Source organism: Mastigoproctus giganteus, chromosome 4 (genome assembly GCF_048544385.1).
Source record: "Mastigoproctus giganteus isolate SK-2022 chromosome 4, ASM4854438v1, whole genome shotgun sequence".
NCBI lineage: Eukaryota > Metazoa > Arthropoda > Arachnida > Uropygi > Thelyphonidae > Mastigoproctus > Mastigoproctus giganteus.
Genome location: NC_143578.1, coordinates 35,829,931 through 35,853,179, shown reverse-complemented (window position 1 = coordinate 35,853,179; position 23,249 = coordinate 35,829,931). Strand labels below are relative to the sequence as shown.

Below are 23,249 nucleotides of genomic sequence, written 5' to 3'. Positions count from 1 at the left end.
AAATTTATCCCAGTCATCTCGTCGGATTCTTCTGGTTAGTTTTCTGACTTCTGCTCGAAGCTTTTTATATTTTATGAGTAGATGTAGATCTTTAGTTTGTAGGAACAGTTTATAGGTCTTTTTTTTCTCATTGATTGTTTGTTTCAATTCTTCATTCCAAGTTCTTAGCCAGTTTTTATTTTTTATAGGTTTATATCCAAGACTTTCTTCAGCAGCTCCCAGAATTGATTTTTTTATGTTTGACCAGATTTCCTCAACATTATCACTTTCATCTGATTTGAGTTTATCTTTCAATCGACTTTCATACAGGAATTTAGTGCTTTCGTCTTCCAACAAATGTATTTTTAATTTCTTAGTAGTTTTTGGGTATTTTCTTCTTTTTATTAAGATAATTTCTTTTTATTTTGAAAGTGCGTTCTACTAGGTAGTGATCACTGTCAATTTCACTGTTTCTGAATACTCTAGTGTCTCTAATTTTGTCATTTAAATTTTCATTAATGATAATATAATCTATTATAGACTTTGTGTTTCTTGCTTCCCATGTGAATTTATGGATATTCTTGTGTCTGAAAAAAGTATTTTAAGTTTATTAAAAATGCAGGAGTCTATCAGGCATCTTCCATTATTGTTGACCAAGGGTTCACCTTCTGATCCTATACATTTGTCTACTGATTGAGCACCAACCCTTGCATTAAAATCTCCTGCTAGTATGAGATACTCGTTTTTGTTAGTTTGGTCTATGATCTGTTGTAATTCGTCATAAAATTCTGTGGTTTCATCAATGTTGCCTTCTACTGGTGCGTAGATGCCAATGATTGTTATTATATAAGATAGAATTTTTAGCCTTAATTTCAATATTCTGGGTGATATCCAAAAGTAGTCTATTATTTTGTTTTCCCATTCTTTCTTTATTATAACAGCAACTCCCGATGATGCCCACATTTCACTTGGTACGCCGGAGTATATCATTATGAAGTTACCTATTTCTTTGGATCCTTTGTTCTTCTTTTTTGTTTCGGTAATGACTGCTTTATCAATATTTCTATTTTTTAGTTCCTTATTTTTAACATTTTATTACTAGGAGACGGCTAAAATGAAAAAAAATTAAATATATGATATAACTTTTCAATTCACAAAGACCACTGTAAAAAAAAAAAAAAAAAAACAAACCTCTTTGTAACTAAGTCTCTATTCACTGCCCCATTAAAACTTTTAAAAAAATAGATACGGTTATCACTAAAACTGGCTAATTAGGTTGAAAAATAAAACCAAAATTAACTAACAGTTTCTATACAAAGTACTTTTATTTTTATAATACTTTTTATAAGTCGAGTGGACTAGAAAAAAAATTTTTTTTTGGATAAAATTCTATATTTGCTGCTGTGTATAATTTTATAAAAAACAGAGTCCTGTTGAAAAATACAGTTTTGGACGTCTGTGTGGTGATCCATAATAACGGGTTTCGGGCACTCCTCCAAGATAGCAGTTTACATTTCTGCATTCACCATTCCGTTAATAAACTTATTTTGCCCCCATCCGAGCCATGCTGGTTGAATTTCGATTCGTCAGAAAAGATGACGGTATCCCATTGCTCTTTTGTCCATGAAACATGCGCTTTAGCCCAAGCACGTTGCTTCTTCCTCAATTGTTGGGTCGACAAAGGCTTCATCTTGGGTCGATAGGCATGCAAGACCACGTTCCGAAAGCTGTCTGGATAGTTCGTGCACTTGTTTCAACACCAGAGGCAATCTCAAAGTCCAGTTTTAGATCAGGAGCACTATTATGGTGATTACGAAGGCATAGCCATTTCGAATATCGATCTTGGGAAGGCGTAGTCACTCTCTTATGGCCTGATTCAGGTCTTCTCTTCACATCACTGGTTTCAAGGTTTAATTTCAGAACCCAGGATACTGCTGACAGGTGGAAGCCTATTTTATCAGCGATAGCACGTATAGAAAGCCCTTCCTGAGACAGAGCAACAGCTACACTTTTTTTTCTTGGTGTCAACTGAACATATGGAGCCATGCTTACACCTCAGCAAATCAGGATACTAATGAGCAGTTATACCCTTCCAATGCCGTATTTATAGAAACGGCTGATGCAATACCTTTGCTTTGGGACAAACAAAATGAACTGTAATCAAACAATATCTTATACGTCTCACTACAAATGTTACTTTTTTTAAGCTGATGCAGTTTTTTTGTCCACCCCTGTATATATAAATATGGACTACCACCTTACCATGGTGAGGAGGTTTGAGTGCTCTGGTGATTCCAAGAGCTATGCTGGCAAGAGATAAGCACCTGGTAGAGCCACCCTAATCAGAGAGGTTGAAGGACAAGGGTGAGACAAAGTGCAGTCCACCCTCTTCGATGGTGGACTACACTTCATCTCACCCTTTTCCTTCAACCTGTCTGGTTAGCAACCCACCCTTTAGATATAAAATTAAAATGCTCAAAGACAACTGAAGGATAGAAATAGGAATGGCAATAGCGAATCAACTACGAATGGATTAGGGAAACTCTATAAGAAGAAAGGAATAAAAACTGTAGGAACATGAAATGTAAGGCCTCCACTTAATGCAAAAGAATAAGAAATAGTGGGATAGTGAGAAAATAGAAATATTAAGATTTATGCACCAACAGAAACTAAAAAGAAAGGGAAAAGTATAATAAATATGGAAAATTATATATATAATTGTGGGGCACAGAAAATTGAAAGATGCTAAAGGTATAGGGATATTAATATATGACTCACTCAAACAAAACAGAAAACAATATAATCTAAAATCAGAAAGAATATTACGTGTAAAAGTAAAATTGCAAAAGAAAACATTAAACGTAATAAAAATATATGCCCAGAAGAGGGGAAATCTAATAAGAAGTTAATATATTCTATAATCAACTATAAGATTTAACTAATAAGGTAAATAATAAGAATGAATTAGTAATAATAACAGGAGCCTTAAATGCCAGAATAGGAATTAAAATAATACTAGGAATTTATCAATGGTTTAATGACCACATAATGAACCAAAATGGAAATAAATTATTACAATTTTGTACAGACTGTGAATATAGAATTAGCAATACTTTTTTTTTTTTTTTTTAACATAAAGAACAACATAAAATAACATGAACAAATAGAGGCAGTAAATCAGTAATCAATTATATAATCACTAATAGAAATATAAAACTGGAAATGATCATAAATTAGTAGTGGGAATATCATATTTATCAGATTTAGACAATCCTTTAAAAAAAAAAGACAAAAATAAACAAAGATAAAGAAACAAAATTCAAAATTGAATTATTACAAGATGAAAGTATTAGGAATCTATACAGAAATGGATTGAGAAATATTTATTTGTTTATATACATGTTTCTCACACACAGGGCACACAGACCCTAAATAAAGGTGAGAATGCTAGGAATTACATAAAATACAAAACAATAGTAATCAATATAGAACCAGAATTAAAATATATACAAAGTTTATATTAAGAAAACATAGTAAGGAGCAAATTCTTATAGATAGATGGATTAAGAGTAAAATCAATATTGTAATAATTCATTACCTGAAGGAAACGAAACAGAGGACTACTAAGTAAGTGATGAGTATGAGGAACAGGCAGTGAGAAATTAATTTTATAACAAGAATTCAAACAGGGTATAGCAAAAGGTATTTGTTCAAGAAGAGATGGAGAATCGATAACAGAGTTTATATTATAGACAAAAATAGACCAATGGAGTTGTCATCTAGAGTGAAGAGGAATGATTCTGAAGTGACCACAAAGGAAGGCAATTTGATTTCGATAGCATAAGAATTTAATGAATTTAATTTGAATTTTCTCAAGTCTGTGAGAAAGATATTCCTGTTGTGGGGACCAAATAATATTACAATAATCAAAAATGAGAAGTATAAGCTGCTTGTAGAGGAGAATTATAACTTTGTCACTCTTGAAAACAGAGGAAGAATGCTTCTTTGAATTAAAAGAAATGGAATATGAAAATCAGTCAATAGAAATAAAAATGGGAAAGGATTAAAATTTGCATAAATAAAGCAGAATATGATATACAGTCCATTCCGGTTATTTGGGACACATCGGGACTAGTGCATTTTGGCCCGATTAAGTGGCTGCCCCAATTATCCAAAGTTTCACGTAAATAGTTAAAAATACAATGTACCCGCCCTTTACAATTGGTTCACTGTACAATCAAATCACATTACGACGAACTCAACATAGTAAAGTACCGTTCACTATATGATGTGTAGTAAGCGCCGGTCATTGTGATCACGTTTGTGAATTGAATTTTAATTCTATTAAACAGCAATTCTAAATAGCGAAAATAGGAGGAATATTATCCACAGGCTATAAAAGCCAAGATATATTAAGCACAAATTTACCCTTTATTACCTTACCAATTAAAAAATTAAATGATAAGTGAAAATTGGAAGAATATACGCGACAATCGGAATAATTAATATGTACTGTAATATGTACATACGAACTAGTTGACATTTCTGTTCCCTGACATTTGTGGGTGGGGGTTAAAATTTAAAACAGTAAAAAGATAAGCAATCAATAACAAAGAACACGGCACACACAAATTGCAAGTAACACAATACGTGCAAGTGAGAACGGAGTAACGAGTTACAAAGCTTTAAAAATAGGAATGAAAAGAAGATCTGAAAATTAATTTTTTTATATGATTGAAGATTTCATGGAAGTGTAAACACATCTCACCATAATAACCCACAGAATTCTAGCTGGCGGTATTATCGCAAATTCAGTAAGATTGAGTTTACTATCCGTTTATGATAGATTTCACTAACAGAAAAGCCCAATAAACAGGTGACTGCTAATTGTTTTTATTGTTTTATGGTTGTGACCTCCAGAATTTCGACCGAACCACGTGGTACCGTCGGAGACAATCGTAGGGTAATCTCCAGTGCTGCGGTCTCTTGCCCTGATTAAACGGCATGCTGTCCCAATTAAGCGAAGTAAACCCTGGCTATTTTCTTGATTGGTTTGTTTTTTAAGATTTGTCCCAAATAAACAGTTGCCCCGATTAACCAGTGGCATAAATAACCGGAATCCACTGTATTATGAGAACAAAATATAAAAAAGAATAAAAATGGACACCACAGTATAATACAAATTAAGTAAAACACTTGGCTAAGATCAAAGCAAAAGCATTTCAAAAACTTTTATCAAATAAAATAGATACAGAGATATCACCAAAAATATAAGGAGATGCAAAACAGAATCAACAAGGAGATAAAAAATATAAAACAAGAGTATTGGGATAGGTTTTCAAAAGAATTAGAACATAATTTCTATGAAGTAAAAAAAAAAAAAAAAAATCCAGAAAATAATAAATTAAAGGATTAGGAAAACTAAAAAATAGGAACATTGAAGGTATACAGGGTGTCTCAAAAATATTGGTACAAATGTTTAGGGGAGGTAGGTAACGTCTAAAGGAATGTGAATCGCACAGGAACCCATAACCGGAAACATCACCATAAGTCGGTAGATGGCGCGGTAGTCGCCGCACGAAGAGCATGCATCGATATACGAACTGTGAGCTGGCAGACATGCACCTAGTGTATGGATTAGCAGAGGGCAATGGACGAGCCGCTCAACGAATTTATGGAGAACGCTTCCCAGACAGACATGTACCAGTCCACCATTTGTTTGCGCGTGTGCATCAAAATTTGTGCGATTATGGGTCATTTAGGTAACAGGAGTTGTGCGGGCAGACCACGTTCGACATGAACTCCCGCCATGGAAGAAAGTGTGTTGAATGCCGTCCAGAATAATCCTACTACCAGCACACGTGCCGTTGCCTCTGACTTAGGAGTGTCTTGTTGCAGTGTACAGCGTGTCTGACACGACGATTCCTTACACCCCTTTCATCTCCAAAGGGTTCAGTTACTGCTCCCCCAAGATCATCCTGCACATGTGGCTTTTGCGCAGTGGTTTCTCCAAGAAAGTGTTCAAGACTTGAATTTTCCAGCCAATGTTTTGTTCACAGATGAGGCTTATTTCACTCGGGAAGACTTATTCAATCAGCACAATGCTTATGTGTGGGCTCATGACAACCCACACGGTGGCCCCCATGCGGCACAACATCGCTTCACAATAAATATGTGGGCAGGTATGCTCGGTGACTGCTTAGTCGGCCCATACCTGTTACCATTCCGCATGAAGTCCGCTAAATATCGGATCTTTCTTGAACAAGTTCTACTAGGGTTACTTGACGATGTTCCAGCATATGTGAGATGCAACATTCGGTTTCAACCTGACGGGGCGCCTGCCCATTATGGAAGGTGTATTCGTGACCATTTGAACAGGCGTTTTGGGCGTCGATGGATTGGCCGTGGTGGACCTGTTGCCTAGCCCCCACACTCACCTGATTTATCGAGCCTTGATTTCTTTCTGTTGGGGGCCCTCAAATCTATCGTGTATGAATCGCCTGTGGAGACAGAAATGGATCTCGTGGCGAGACTCATCTGCGCTGCTGCTACTGTCAAAGAAACTCCAAGTGTGTTCGACTGTCCGCCAATCCATGCTGCGTCGGTGTCACGCATGCATCGTGTCCGTGGTGGTACCTTTGAGCATCTGTTGTAACATCATGAAATGCATCCATCTCGTACTCCATTGTTAATATTATGTCAAATAAATGTTTGCCACTAATTACTGTCTTGTGTCATTTCTGCTTCTTGTGCCTCTGCTACTACTTTCCCGTGACGTTTCCGGTTATGGGTTCCTATGCGATTCACATTCCTTTAGATGTTACCTACCTCCCTAAACGTTTGTACCAATATTTTTGAGACACCCTGTAGATAAAATAAATAAGTTACTAAAATATGGAGGAGAAAAACTACAGAATTAAAAGATTTATTGAAAGAGATTTTTAAAGAAAAGAACATATCAAGTTATGGTGGAAAAATATAACAATACCAATGTATAAAAGAGGAGATAAGCAATTGCTAGAAGGTTATAAAGGTATAAATTTATTAAACACTTCATTGAAACTTTATATAAAAGTAATATCAGAAAAATTAAATGAAACAAAAGAATTAAGCGATGAACAGTAAAATTTAGGAAAAACACATCATGCACAGATGCAATATTTATGATAAAGCAGATAACAGAAAAATCATTCGAGTGTAATACACCAATTTATGTCTTTCACAGATTTAACAAAAACTTTTGATAAAGTTAAAATAAAATATGTAATAGAAATTTAAAGCAGCACAAAAGTTCCTAAACAATTAATAGAAATAATCAGAGATATACATACAGACAACAAATGCATAATCAAAACAGATCAAAGAAATATGGAGGAAACAGAAATAACTAAAGGAAAAAGACAAGGAGACTAGCAATTTTTTATCATTCAAAAGGTGGAAGTGTGTTAGCACAAAGTTCAAAGTTTGGGACCATACAGATGGTAGGGAATAATCTCCTGGTGCTAAGTTGTTCTTCAACAAGTGCAACTTTTTATCAAAGAAGAACAATAGGCACTACATTAAAATAAAATAAATATTACTTTATTACAACAATCACCAGGCATTTACTGGAGGGAGTAACACTACAGAATCTTGGTGATCCTGCTTCCAAGGATGCATTGTAGCATAACCAATCTGGACATCTTTCTGTGGATTCCAAACTTCATTCACAACATCATTTCACAGTCAGTTAGGATATACACATTACTTTTTTTCACATGGTTCAATTAATCATAATGATGCTTTCCAAGCTAATTACTGTATTTCCCCATGTATAAAACGCACCTTTTTTCGAAAAATTTGGGGGTCTAAAAACTGGATGCGTCTTATACAGTGGTTGTAGATTTTTTTACTTGCATTTCCCGCTTTTTCGCGCTTGTTGTCTTTGCGCTCATTGTTTCACACTTGTTACCGGTATATTAGGTTATGTTTTGCCACGTTCTGCCCAGAAATGGCTCAGAAAAGATTTTCGTACAGTGCTGAATTCAAGTAACGAGGAGTTGTATGAATTTTATGATGAATAAAACTTGAGTTTAATAACTTTATGTAATACATTTTTTTTTCAAATTTCGGGCCCCAAAATTAAGGTGCGTCTTATACATGGGGAAATACGGTATGTTATTAAAATCACTTACAAAAGGAAATGCAAAGATCCATCAGTACTTTTACAACCTCTGCAGGCTCCAACTTATGAATAGAACATTTCACAATGCCCTTCTATTTCTACTCGATCACCAGAAAATTGACAATCAAAGAATGTGTTCAGAAAAAAATAAAGGGATAAAATGGCCAGAGCTGGCAAGCTACTTCAAACAAAACAGTTACGAATTCAATTTAGAATGTGTGAATCTTCATCAATCTAAAAACAGTTTGGTGAGCTCATGTCTCTGTACAAACAAGAAGAAAAAATTTGAAGATGAATTCTGCAACTGTAGCAAACCTTATCTACCAAACCTACCCTTAGTTCTCTGTGTAATAAGTTCCTAATGTTCACTTTAATCACCTATTTAAATTAAATTTTACTCCTAGCCTTTATCATAAGTGAAAAATGATTATTTATCCATTTATGTATGTAACAAACCATTGTATCAGACAGAAATTGATAAAGAAGTGCTAATCAAAAAACAAATCAGTTGGCTGGTGTATCCACGGTTTTGCACAATTTGACTCACCCTCAAAGGCGGGAAGAAATAAAAAACAATAACCAAAAATTTGTCCTTTATATTAAATACATATCAATATCCACTTCTGTATTGATATACATATTTTCAGCCCCTAAGCATGTTCAGCATATATGGCAAATGTTCTGACCAAAGATAAGACTAGAATGTCTTGTAGCATTCTGTGTGTTTTCCATATTTAACTGTAAACAATAAACTACAATAATTTATATAGCCTCTGTTAGGGCTGTCACTTACCAGAGCTGGTAAATTCATCTAGGAAGAGCAAACTTCCATCTAGTGTTGTGGAAGTAAGTAGTTTAAATAAATTTAAAGGACTGGACCAATTATTAGGAGGGATGTGCAATGAAGTGAGTTCCCTCCCACAGTTGATGCTGTATAAGCTTGCGTTCTTGATCGCTTTGCCACTACCAATATTAAAATCTACATAAAATATCTTTTACAAGCTTATTATGAGAAATGTACACATGAAAAGAAACACATCTGATTTCTTTATTAAATTCAAATCAAAAGAACATTTTATGCTTAACACTGCATATGTACACTGCACTGAATATTCTATAACAAGGTTATTCATGCAATAAATAATTTGTTATGGAATATCTGATATTCAGATTCCATGTTTGGGATCAGTGTTAGTAAAAAACATACAGATTATTTGACATTTTTAAATTCTTACTACATATTATCATTTTTCAGTAATAAGATAAAAATAAATCCTCTTTGTTCATTAAAAGCTAACTGAACAATATACAAGTTTGCAACTGATTACTTACATCAATATGCGAAGATTTGGCAAAAGCTCCTATGGGATGTACATGGTCATACAATATGATCAGTCCTACCATCACTCTCAGCACAAACAGAACTGTTTCCTCATTTCTGAATCTTGAGTAGAATTCCCTATTTACACACAAAAACAGTTATTAAAGAATTGTCAGGATATTTATAACGCCTATGAAAAATCTGTCAGCATCTAACTTGCAGTTTACAAAAATCAGCTTAATTGATCTTGGAAGTGAACAGTTATATGATCTCTAGATTTTTAAATATCGTACATTAGTACCTTGTAAAACTTAAATTAAAGCTATAAAAAAAATGAAAAATTTAATGAAACAGCAGACCAATTGGATCAATTTACCGATTGGATTAACTGGGACACTTCAAGATTACAAATAATAATAAAAAAAAAAAAAAAAAAAATCAAACAGAAATCATAAAATTCAAGTAATAACTAGAATAGGTATAAACAGATGTTTTGTAGCAAAGTCATAAACAAGGGACAAGAAGCGGCGTTATAAGTCGGCACTGGGAGATTTGTGTGCCTATTATCTTGCAACCCCCGCTGTCTTCACATCCACCCCTCAAAAAGAAAAAAAAAAAAAAAAAAAAAAAGAGAGAACAAATGCTTAGTTTGTTTTAGTGCGTCATGTCGATTGTTGTGTTCTGTCGCACTGCAAAAGTACAAATTTTGTTTTGTTATTTATGTCAGGAATGTTGGAATTTTTTTTTTGTTTAGAAATTGCAAAAATGATGGGCAAATGCAAGAGTTTCTTTCAATTAAACAAAAACTTGAAATTATTCAAAAGTTTCAAAACGGTGCATCCATTAAATCTCTAATGAAACATAATAATGTTGACCAAACCATATGCAACATTATAAAAAACAAAGTTACGATTTAAAATCAACATCGTAAAAAATAGGAAAGAAAATGAAAGCGATCGATTTGGATCAGAAAATTAAAATAATAAGGTTGTATGAAAATGGCCAAACATTAACAAGTATCCCGCAGAATTCAGATTTGTCAGTGGCAACGGTGAACACAATAAAAGAGAAAGACAGATTATGAGAAGCAGTGAAGCGATCGGCACCAATGAAGTCAACTATAATAACCAAGGCTACAAAATACAAATCGGCTTTTACAGTACAAAAACTATATAATATCGGTATAAAATCACCATAGACAAAAGACAGTACAAAATCATGCGTTTTTTTTTGCCCTTTTATGTTTTCTTTTCTTATGTGCCACTCTGGCTACTTCACCGCTGTCCCCAGATAAAGTTTTTAATTGAACGAATTAAAAATATAACTATTTTTCTTCTGAGGATATGTGGTTTTTAAAATTTTGGCATATCAGGAATATAGTAGCAATACTTTATTTGTCATCCCCGAGTTATGTAAAACTTGACTACGTAAGAATTCCTGGAACGTATCTCTTACGTATGTCGAGGATTTACTGTATTTTTGGATTAACCGGGAAATCGATTATCCAGGAATTTTTTTTACCATCTATCCCGGAAAATCGAGTCTACTGTATAATATAAAAACTCAGGTATGGGAAGAAGAGATGAAGGGTGTCAGAGCAGTGTTATTTTACTTTCTTTGTATATATTTCCTGAAAATTACAATCAATAGAAATTCAAGTTTATTATTAAAAAAAAAGAAGCACAATAAATTTGTTTAAAAAGGCAACAAACAGTAAAAAAATGCCTGAAATTTGGAATGCACTCTTAAAAATTTAATAATTAAAAAATCTCTCAGACCATGGTAGAATATGAAACAAGTAGAAGCAAGGCATGCATAAACTATCTTAGAAGAATGAAAATATACTTTGCTGCATAGAGACAAACAATTAATGGTCATCCTGTATAATATAACTAATATTATATTAGTTATATTATACAGGAAGAAGTTATACTAATATTATATTAGTTATATTATACACTGTATTACCACATTTTTGGGCTAGTGAAAATTAAGATATCATATATTCCAGCATATGAGTCAACCTTTGAAGCACTAAAAATCTGTTTAAATTTTAAGGTTGATTCATACACCAAGCATAAAATACAAAATTAGTATCAATATATTTATAATTTATTAAATATATTTTTACACAAATATATAGCGGGTGGTTAATTGCTGGAACAAACTTTCATCTGTCGTGGAAGTTGATAGGTTGAATAAATTTAAGGAACTGGACAGGCATTTGGAGGGAATGGTGTGATTTTTTTTTTTTTTTGGCTGATACTGCATAAGCTCATACATTTGCTTTCTTGCATCACATGCCACTACTACTACATCATTGCTCACCTTTTAAAACCTAAGGTTCATCTTCTTCATCAGACAAAAAAAAAAAAAAAACACCAGTTCACTATGAGTTATGTTTTCATATTTACTTTTGAGTCCTCGAAAAGTAAACTTTCAAGACTGTCAATTTCTTATAACAAATGCATTTCCATATTGAAACACTGTCTACAGAGAAACCAATTTGCAGTAGAATAGTAAGCAGACAGCAAAGAATGGCTCAGTTATAGCACATCAATAAGTGTCAAAACCTGGTGTACTATGCGGGGTGTGGCAGTACAGTTGCAGACTGGTACGATAAAAAGAAAACAAAGTGAAGGAGCTCAAAAATAGTTTTTTTTTATTCAAAGTAATCACCACCTGACTGAATGCACTTATTACACCATTCTAAAAGTTTTTGAAAATGGTCAGAAGTGTCAAAAGAGATGTTCAGTTCAGTGGTTACATCTTTCTTTATGTCCTCAACATCCTGTAAGCTGTTTCCTTTAAGGGCAGATTTCACCTCAGTAAAGCGGAAGAAGTCCACTGGTACTAGATCAGGAGAGCAGGGTGAATGCTTGATCTGTACAATGCCATGTTTCATCACAACAAGTGTGGAATGGGTGGGGGCATTATTCAATGTGTCCATTGTTCATGAAATTCCTGAATGGAAAGCACAGAATGTGCAGGGGCGTTATCATAATGTAAGCACCATTCCTTGAAGCCCAATTTTGTTGCTGTTTTCTTGGAACAGAATCACCACAAACTGTTTTGTAGTATTTCTGGTATAACACTTGACCATGCAGGAAAATTTAAAGGACAAATCCCTCAGTCAAAAAAATATGATAAGAATGGTTTTCACACTTGATTGAGATTGTCTTGCTTTTAAGTGCTTCGGAAAAGATGAAGTCTTCCACCAAGAAGATGGGAGCCATTGTTTTCAGGTCATAACAATACAGCCATGATTCGTCAACAGCAATGATGGAACAAACAAAGTGTGGGTCAGCATCAGCACACTGGCATGTGAGACATAAATTTGGTTGGAAAAAACATATCCAAATCTTGTATTAAAATTGATTGACATGTCCCATAAGAAATACCAATTTCACTAACAACTTTGTGGATAATTAAACATAAACCATTCCTGAGCAGATCACAAACACGAATGATTTAACATTAGTTTTTGCATTTGAATAGCAGCGAGAGCATGGATTAGCACAAAGTTTAAAGAGAGCCTCTTTTCCATCTTCAATGGAAAATGGGCCCTCTTTAAACTTTTACGAATCATTGAAAAAGTCTACTCTGAAAGCTTGGTGTTATATTTTTTTGGGTTCCTGTTGCACTTTCTCCTAACTTGAAACAAAATTTGATGTAAATTTCTACTCATTAAAATCATTTTAAAATGCAACAAAACAAATAAAACAACACACCTTCTGTTTAATGTGTTCAGAGTGACTGCAAATAAATGGATGATTCATGCATTACTATGCCTAGATGAGTTATGAACGTGTTGCAACAAGTTCACAACTTTCTACAATGCCAGTTTCAAGATACAAAATCAATCCTCAAACTTTTTCAACACACTGCATATGATCAAGCATAACTTTTTAAGGAAAAGAACAGAGGTAACTTATATGCTGAAGTATGTAGTATATTCATAGTCAGCCTTCATTTGAGAGTATTATTATTATTGTTCTTATATTATTTCTCCCTGATTGGGGGTTCCATCTCGTAACGGGTATTGCTACCAAGTACACAGGGTGGATGTTATGTTTGGTGTTACTGTTGGTCGAGGAACTCTGACTATCCTACAGGTGTTCAGGACTGCGACCGTCTGGAGTTCCTTGTAGGTGTTCGCTGGGAGACCTATTGCTGCTAGGCCGTTATGTAGGGTCTTTGGCACCATACCAATGGTTGACATGATGATCAGGATGGTCGTTACTTGTTGCATATGCCACATCTCTTTGATCTCCTGTCTTAGGTTTTTGTGTACTTCCTGATTTTTTCCTCATGGGTTTTCTGGACAATGCTAGCGTTGGGACATCGCTATGTCAATCAGATAGGTAGCCGTAGCCTTTTCCTTCTTGTCCACAAGAAGGAAAAGTCTATGGGGATTGTCTTATCTGTTATTATGCAGTTGTCATAGTACAGCTTGTGGGTTGGGGTCTCTAGTACTGCCTGGGGTTTATACTTGTAGTACAGTACACTTTCTTTAATTAACTGGTATTTCCTTGCTAGCTTCTGATGTATTATCCTGGCTACGTGGTTGTGTCTATGAGCGTACTCAGTCTGGGTTATCACCTTGCATCAAGCGGTGATGTGTTGGATCGTTTCTGAGGCCAGGTGGCATTGTCGACATGTGTCATCAGACATTCCGGGCTCCTTGGTGATGTATTTTCTATAGTTTCTGGTGTTGATTACCTGGTCTTGGATGACAAGCATGAATCCTTCAGTCTTGGGGAAGAGCATCCTGCTCGTGAGCCATGCACTGAAAGCAATTTTATCTATGTGATCTTGAGGGAAATCACTGTAGTGTCTGCCATATCTTCCTGCCCATGTTTCTAGTTTCGTTTGTGCCTCCTGGTTGGGAGGGGACTCCTCGCTTAGGTTGAGTGGGGTATACACTGCTTGTCTATCTTCCTTATGGCATCGTAAAAAAATAAAAATCACAAGTTACAAGATCAAGTGAATGAGGAGAATTCTGTAAGGCAGTTACAGAGTATTTGGAAAGGTATCCAGAAATTGTCACCATTAGCTCCATAGAAAGGAAACTGAATTATGTATAATCAGGGACAAAAGTTACTACTTTCTAAACTATTCGTTTTTTATTTAAAGAACGTTTTGAAAACAACGTAATTCCAGCATTGTTCTTCCCTATTGAAAACAACATAATTCCAGCATTGTTCTTCCTTATATCTCTGAGAAATATTTTCAAAAAAATAAATCTAAAATAAAAAAAAATCCATATGCAGCTGCATTATAAGTTTCAAGTATGAAAAATCGGCCCATGTAAATCAGTTACTTTTAAAATAAAATAAATATGGTCATTATGGATATGACATTTTAGTTTTATAGTACAGTAGACTCTCGATTTTCCGGGATAGATGGTAAAAAAAAAAAAAAAAAAAAAAAAAACAGTCAGTAAGTCCCCGACATACAAAAGAGATACATTCCAGGACTTCTTAGGTAAGTCGAGTTTTTTATATAACTCGCGAATAAATAATAAAATATTGCTACTATATCCCCGATATGCCAAAATTACAAAATCCACATAATATCCTCAGAAGAATGAAGAAAAATAATTATATATTTCTAATTAGTTCAATTAAAAATTTTATCTGGGGACAGCAGTGAAGTAGCCAGAAGGGCAGATAAGAAAAGAAAACATACAAGGAAGAAAAAACACGTTATTGTACTGTAAAAACTATAAAAACTTGGTTATTATAGTTGACTTCATTGGTTCCAATCGCTTCACCACTTCTGGTATTCTGTCTTTTTCCTTTGATTGTGTTCACCGTTGCCACTGACAAATCTGAATTCCGAGCGATACTTGTTAATGTTTGGCCATTTTCATACATCCTTATTATTTTAATTTTCTGATCCAACTCGATCGTTTTCCTTTTCTTGATAGATTTACTAGTACTGTTGTCACTTATTCTCTTAATCAGCACCAAGATAACGGCCAAAATTAAATTTTCTAAAAAAAACTTCAGAAGGTTTAAGGCAAAAACTCACTATTATCACCCCCCCCCCCACGCAACCTCGCATTTTACTAAAGCATATTTCTGGAGGTTACTGCCATCAAACAATAAACACAATTTGCACTTTCTGGGATATTGGGCTTTTTTGTTAGTGCAATTCATTATAAACGGGTAGTAAATTTGATGTTATTGCATTTGCGATAATACCGATAGCTGGAATTCTGTGGGTTTTTACATTATTATGATGAAATGTGTGGCCCCTTCACTGAAATCTTCAGTTATATAAAAAATATATAAATAACGTAACGTAAGTCGGGGACTTACTGTATCGAAAAATTCAGCAACCTAAGTAAAAAGTATGGCGATAGATAAAAAACGAATGAACTTACCACGCACTACTTGCGTGTCCAATACGATGCTTCCCTTTATTTTTTACAATGTTGTGTATGGTTCAGTCACCAACATTATAATGGTTCTTTAGAGATTTAACGGATGCACTGTTTTCAAAATTTTGAATAATTTCAAGTTTTTGTTTAGTTGAAACCACAACTCTTGTGTTTTCCCATCATTTTCACAATTTCTAAACAAAAAAAAAAATTTACTATAAAAAAAAAATTCCAACATTCCTGACATAAATGAACAAAATAAAATCTGTCCATTTGCGGTGCGATGGAACACATCGACGCGAAGCACTGTTTAAAACAAACTAAACATTTGCCTCTTTTTTTTTTTTTTTTTTTGAGTGGTGGATGTGAAGACCGGGGGTTGCAAGATTGGTACACTAATCTCCCAATGACGACTTATAACGCTGCTCCTTGTCGCTTATTTACGACTTGCAAAAAAAAAACTGTTTATACTTATTCTAGTTATTATTTGAATTTTATGATTTCTAGTTGATTTTTTTTTTTTTAAATTTGGAGTCGTGAAGTGTGCCAGTTAATCTGATCCCGGTAAATCGACAGTCTGCTGTACTTATAGTATTTCTAAAAATAAAAAAAAAGAAAGAAAGAAATATATATTCACTGATTAAAGATACAAAATTATATATGGGTGTAAAAAATAATTTTAAATTACCTGTGTTCAACCATTCTCTGACACACTTTAGCCATGGTTCCAAGAGTTTCAGTTGTATTCTCTATTGGCAAATCTTTATTTTCTGCTACAAACCGCATTGTAGCATCACTAAGTACTTTCAACATAGGTGTTGCATGTGCATAAAAGAGGGACATTCTATTGGCTAATTCGTTTGGGACTTCCAGTTCTTCATCAATAGGCTCCTGGGAACAAGAGTCACTGTCTATAGCTTGGTGTTTGTTATTATACTTTGAAATAATAAATAAAATAAGCATGGAAAAATACATTAAACATAGATTCAATAATTCAAGAAAAAGAAGTCATGCTCAATGGTTAATCAAATTAAATATTAGCCATTATTATTAATATTAAGCAAACTTAATTTAATCATTATTATATCATTTAGCCAATAACTGTACAAAGTAGAAGTCAGTAACAGGCGCCTCCGTAGCCAGGTGGCAAGGAGCAGCAGTGCGTAGCACACACTTCTTGATTAGACCAGGGTTCGAGCCCGTCACCACCAAATACGGAGGATGCGGAAAGGTCAGGGAATGACCACCGCATATCCCGGAGCAATATGGCCTTAGTTGCTAATGCTCCCAAAAACCACAACAAGTCAGTAACAACCACAAAAATAAGTATGTTCAATGTTAGAAACTTAAATGGCAAAGTACAATTAGCAGAACCAGGATGTTATGATATCAGAATAGGAGTATCACAAACACCAACAGGATGAATACTGGGGGTGTGCAGTTAGTTTATTTATTTAGCACATTATCATAGGACATACTGCATGTTGTGTAGGCTAAAAAAACTGAAATAACTGGGGGGGGGGGGAGAATCCTACTCTCCCTAAGAATAGCTAACCACATCCCTACTGAATAGGCTTTTAAGAATTCCTCCAGACTCCTATGGAATACGAACTCAGAGTTCTTCAAATGAGTAACAAGTGGCAAAACCACTAAACTGTCATGGAGGACTTTCTGGCCACCTAGATTGGTTGAAGCCCTTCCTAAATGTATTACCCTTAATGGTGTAGGTGAGCTTGCCCCAGCAATCTGGATAGCATACTCCAGCATTTCCCAACCTATAATCCACATGGGTCTTGACAATAAAACAGCTTTTTACAGTATGCAACATTTCTGTTAACAATGATAGGAAGCATAGGTATGACTATAAAAACCTAATGGACATGTTAAGTACACACTGTTTTATTTAAAAATAGTTATTAATATATTTGCATGTACAGTTTAATATTTTTTGTGATAACAATGATAGGAAGCATAGGTATGACTATAAAAACCTAATGGACATGTTAAGTACACATTGTTTTATTTAAAAATAGTTATTAATATATTTGCATGTACAGTTTAATATTTTTTGTGATAACAATGATAGGAAGCATAGGTATGACTATAAAAACCTAATGGACATGTTAAGTACACATTGCTTTATTTAAAAATAGTTATTAATATATTTGCATGTACAGTTTAATATTTTTTGTGGTCCAATGGCTTCTACTTCAAATATAAAAGCAATCCAATCTGTATCTGAAAAATGATAGAAACACTGGTATACACAACAATTGGCATACAGCAAGCAGTATTACATTGCTTATACCTTTGTAGCAGTGACTGTTAAATAGACAGCATGTGACACTATCAAATAGTATGTGGAAGCATGGTGCTGGCTCCAATGCTTACCTTGGGATCCTTCTCTGATAAGAGATGCCTCCATCATCTCCTAACACTGCACCCACCTTGATAGCATTAAATGCAATTTCTACCTATCCAAGTCCTTCCTTTCACATTACATCATATGGAATTTTTGTTTTATATATTTTATTTTATATTATGATTATTATTAATTTATTATTTAAAAATTTTTTTAATGTACCCATCTACTACCTTTGCTGGGCACTTTCACTGCAACCCCCAGGGTTTTGCTGAGCAGCTCAAATACTGTGGTCTAATGTGTACAGAAAATGGCCTGCCTCCTTGTAACAAAGAGGAGAGCCAGCCAGCAGATTTCCAGGTGACTTTTGCTGGCTGACTTCTAAGAAGCCAGTCATAAAACATAACACATCATTAAGCACACAACATACATGCCTGGTTTTGCAGAGACACCCAACACAGAGACACAAAGGAGGTTTGAGGGAATCAACTGGAAAAGCTGTAACAAAGCTACATATGCACACATACATATCAGTAGTGGCAAATGATGATAGAAAGCAAGTGAATACAGCATTGATAAAAAAAAAAAAAAAAATCCCACATCATCTGTCCATTCCCTCTAATATTTTGTCTAATTCTTCCTAAAATTTATCCAAACTAGTCACTTGCACAACATCATATGGAAACTTGTTTCAACAATCAACTACCCCCTGGCTGAAAGAAAATTTCCTTACATCTAGCCTGTAACCATATTTAATTTAAATTTATGTCCCCTTGTCAGTGTTATCTGAACAAGAAAAGGATGCCATCAACATTTAGCTTACTCAATTCATTCATAGCCTTAAACACCTGAATCAGATGTTCTTGCAGACCCCTAGTTTCCAAAACTGAAGCCTTTCTAGGTTGAGTACCCTTTGCATCCCTGACTAATTTAGTTGCTTTTCTCTGTACTAGTGCCAAAAGATCCTCATCCCTCTTAGGCTTCCAGACCTGTATACAGTACTCAAGACATTGTCTAACCATTGCCTTAAATAGCCAAATAATTACCCTCTTGTTCCTGCTGGCAAAATTCCTGTATTTCACTGACAAAAAACCATATGAGCTGTCCTAACAGCCTATCTGCATGTCTTGGAGAACTTCACATTGCTCCTATTCGGTACCTTGCATTTGCAAACTTATTAGTTTTTTTTATAGGTTTTGTTATTTATTAATTATTATTTTATCAATTTTTATCAATATAATTCCTTGATTTAATTTTCCACAAACAGTGATTTTTTTTTTTTTCTGTACAATTCAATTTTAAAGTTCAATATCTTGAGTACTGTATATAGGTCTGGGGGCCTCATTTTGAGAAGGATGTAGAGTTCCTGGAATGGGTACGGAGATTGGTGAGGGGAGCAAAGGGATGCTCTCACCAAGACAGGCTTCTGCAAATTGAAGCTTCTGGAGAATAGGTGCCTACGAAGCGATCTGATTGAGGTGCTTAAGGCTTTGAATGAATTCAGCAAACTCAACGATTATGGCAATCTTCCTCTTGCTCAGACTACATTCATAAGTGGACAAATTCAAATTGAGGAAGGAAAGTTGCAGGATAGATGTGTGGAAGTTTGCCTTCAGGTGGTTGATTGTTGGAACAAACATTCATCTGTTGTTGTGGAAGTGGATAGTAAAGGCAGAACTAGACAAATGATTAGAGGGGACAGATGGGTGATGTGAAAATGTGTTTTTTATTTCTGATTCTGTATAAGCTTGCTTTCTTTCATAATTTTTCATTCTAATACAGCATTATATAATCTTAAAAACTAGTTGAAGATATACAAGATTTGAAATTACAAGTGACCATCATCTTACAATGAGCAAATTAGAAATTTTAGTAATAAAAAAAATGTTAAGACAAACAAATTCTTATATCTGTCAACAACCATTAAATACAAAATGCTTGTTGAAAATGTTAAACATTCCTGATGCTAACATAACTTTAGAAGACGTAGAATGGCAAAATTTAAGAGAACTGTAGTGGCAGCTGCAAAAGATACATGCAGCAAGGTCTGTAAAGACAAGAACTTCTGAATGCCTTGGCAAGTCCCCAAGAAAAATGAGGGAGGGAGAGAGAGAAAGAGTGTGTGTGTGTGTGTGTGTGTGTGTGTGTGTGTGTGTGTGTGTGTGTGTGTGTGTGTGTGTGTGTGTGTGTGTGTTAGAGGAAAAAAATATATATTATGAAAATTTTTTTGGCAAATAAAGTACTAAATCCTTATTGGAGTATAAAAAAAATGAAAAAGAGTTAAATGTGTGTAGCAGAAACCAAAGAAAAATTATTGGACAGATATGGAAAATAAATGTAAAGGCATAAAAATATTTTGATGGTTACTAAAAATATCAGAATGAGAAAAATTATAACTAAGGGTAAAAATTATAAGGGCAAAGTTTAAACAGAAGAAAACAATATTTTAGAAGTACAGTACAATTCCAGTTATCTAAAAAAACATTTTTTTAAAGTTTTTTTGCTTTTACTTTTTCCCCTAATTTCACTCAAAGAAATTGGCAGATTTAATATTTAACTATACGATACAAAATTATCGCATAAATATAATAAAATCTTGACTCTGCTTACATAACAAATCACGAATGCAGCAACACAAACCATACTATGAGATATAAAAACTTCACTGTAAAAAAAAAAAGGTTATGAATTTATGAATTTACCATTACATAAATTACTGCAAATAATAATTAAAGATAAAGTATGGTGACTGCAGTGGTCTCAGACAGTTTTTAAATTCTATACAGTAGGAACAACTGACGATGTTACCAACAGCAAATTCTAAATGGGAAGCATTCAAGGAATTAATCGTGGAAGCTACTAGGCTTTTAATGCCGATTAAGGAATACTGTTCAAGGTTTAGGCCTAAATGGATGTCAGATGAACTAATGACACTCGAGGCAGAGAAGAAAAATGCATAGGATGCATATAAATTATCAGGCGACACAGAAGCCTATGGTAGATATGCTAGTCTGTAATCAAGTCACAAAGGAGGTTAGGCAAGTGAAGGCAGATTAATTACGAGAAAGCTTTGGCAAAGGATGCTAAGAAAAACACCAAAGAATTCTTTACTTATATAAACTTTAAAAGGAAGGGGATGAATCAGATTGGTCCACTTGATATCGATGGTTCGACTGTTGGTGATCCTGCCCAGATAACTGACAAACTGAATGAGTATTTTGCATCTACATTCACACATGAGGAATTCTTTCAGGCAGCAGAGGACAGAAGCTTACTAAACTCTTAACAGGGAGCTTAATGATTTTGCAATAAGTGAGAGCAAAGTGGAGGAGAAATTGTTGAAGTTAAACATAAGAAAGGCACCTGGGTTGGATGGGATCTGACCAGTTATATTAAAGGAGGCGGCAAAGGAAAGCAAACTCTTAGCCATAATTATGAGAGATACTTGGACTAAAGCAAAGTCCCCACGGACTGTAGATGTGCAAATGTATCCCCAATTCACAAAGGGGATCAAAGGGTGACATGAGCATTACAGACCTATTAGTTTAACTTCTGTTTCGGGGAAAATAATGGCATCACTGGTTAAAGAAGCATTTGCAGGATCATCTAGACCAGTGATGTCCAACCTTTTCTCGTACAGGGCCGTATTCAAAGTTAGATTTGTTTTGCGGGCTATGCAGAGTGATTCGAAAAAAAAATTGTGTCACATTTTCTATATCTTGTTACTCATAAAAGGAAGTTTCTATTTTCATGTTACCTTTTTTCTTTTCAAGCTATATATAAAAAAAAATGCAAATTCCCAGCACTTTTATGTGCAACAAATCAATGTCAGTTATTTATTTTTTAGATTTTATTAAAATTATAAAAACATGACTTACCTTTGTTTTTTTTTTTTTTTTTTTTAAATACTTTAACTTTTGTTTCTGTTTGAAATACTTCACTTTTGTTTAAAAAAATACTTTACTTTTGCTTTTTAATGCTCATTTTAGAAAATTTACAACCTGAAAAGGATCACTGCTTTTCAATATTAAGGTGAATAAATAAATATAATGATAAACCTAAAATCGAAACATTCAAAAATTTTATTAAGTACAATAAAAATAACATTTACTGGACAAAACTTAACATTTAATGTGATGATTAAGGCTGGATATTTTTAAATAATTGTTCAAAATTTGGTTGCAAATTTGTGACGCCAATCTTAATACATAATGAAGATTATGTCCTGATGGTATTTCTCAATGGAGCTCCAAGTCCTGATGGTATTTCTTCACTTGTTCTCAAAACCTGCACTCCTGAACTTACTCCTGTTCCATGCCACCATGTTTGTTTGTTATTTGGCTTTTAGGAGCATTAGCAACTAAGGCCATATTGCTCCGGGGATATGCTGTGGTCATTCCCTGACCTTTCCGCATCCTCTGTATTTGGTGGGCACGGGCTTGAACCCTGGCCTAATCAAGAAGCGTGTGCTACGCACTGCTGCTCCTGCCCACCTGGCTACGGAGGCGCCTCTATGCCACCATTATTCACTTTCTTATTCCAAAGGTGTTTTTCCTTCTGCTTGGAAATTTGCTCATATCCAGCCAGTTCCTAAAAAGTGACAATCCCTCCCATTCAATTACTTCTACTCTTTCTAAAGTAATGGAGAAATCACTTAAGCATCAACTCTTTTAAACTATCTATAAACCTTCCGTCTGATCAAGGATCCTTAGTATGGATTCCATCAGTGTCGATCCGCAGGTGATATTCTGGCTGATGTTACATTGTATTTTGGCTGATGTTACATAAGCTCATAACACTTGTTTTCTTATATCACATGCCTCTACTACTATTATTACCTCTACTAAGGTAGTCAATCTGTGAACATTTTATTATATTCAGAAAGGTTTATATGCATTACATTTGCATTGGCGGTAATTACAGATACCACAAAATTATTAGTTTTGTTCTTTTAAATTTTTATCATATGGATAACTATAATTTTCCACAACCAGGATTTTTTTTTTTCCTTGTACAGTTCAATGAATTCAGCAAT

General features: G+C 34.4%; 1 protein-coding gene across 1 annotated transcript in view; it reads right to left on the bottom strand.

The window, feature by feature from the left end:
- LOC150086621 (CYFIP-related Rac1 interactor B-like) overlaps positions 1-23,249 on the bottom strand; it is a 119,246-nt gene that overhangs the window by 14,815 nt on the left and 81,182 nt on the right. The window contains exons 8-9 of the mRNA XM_090371482.1: positions 16,541-16,743; positions 9,476-9,602 (exon numbers count right to left, since the gene is read on the bottom strand). Of these exons, the coding sequence (XP_090227608.1) occupies positions 9,476-9,602; positions 16,541-16,743 (330 nt within the window). The remainder of the gene's footprint in view (positions 1-9,475; positions 9,603-16,540; positions 16,744-23,249) is intronic.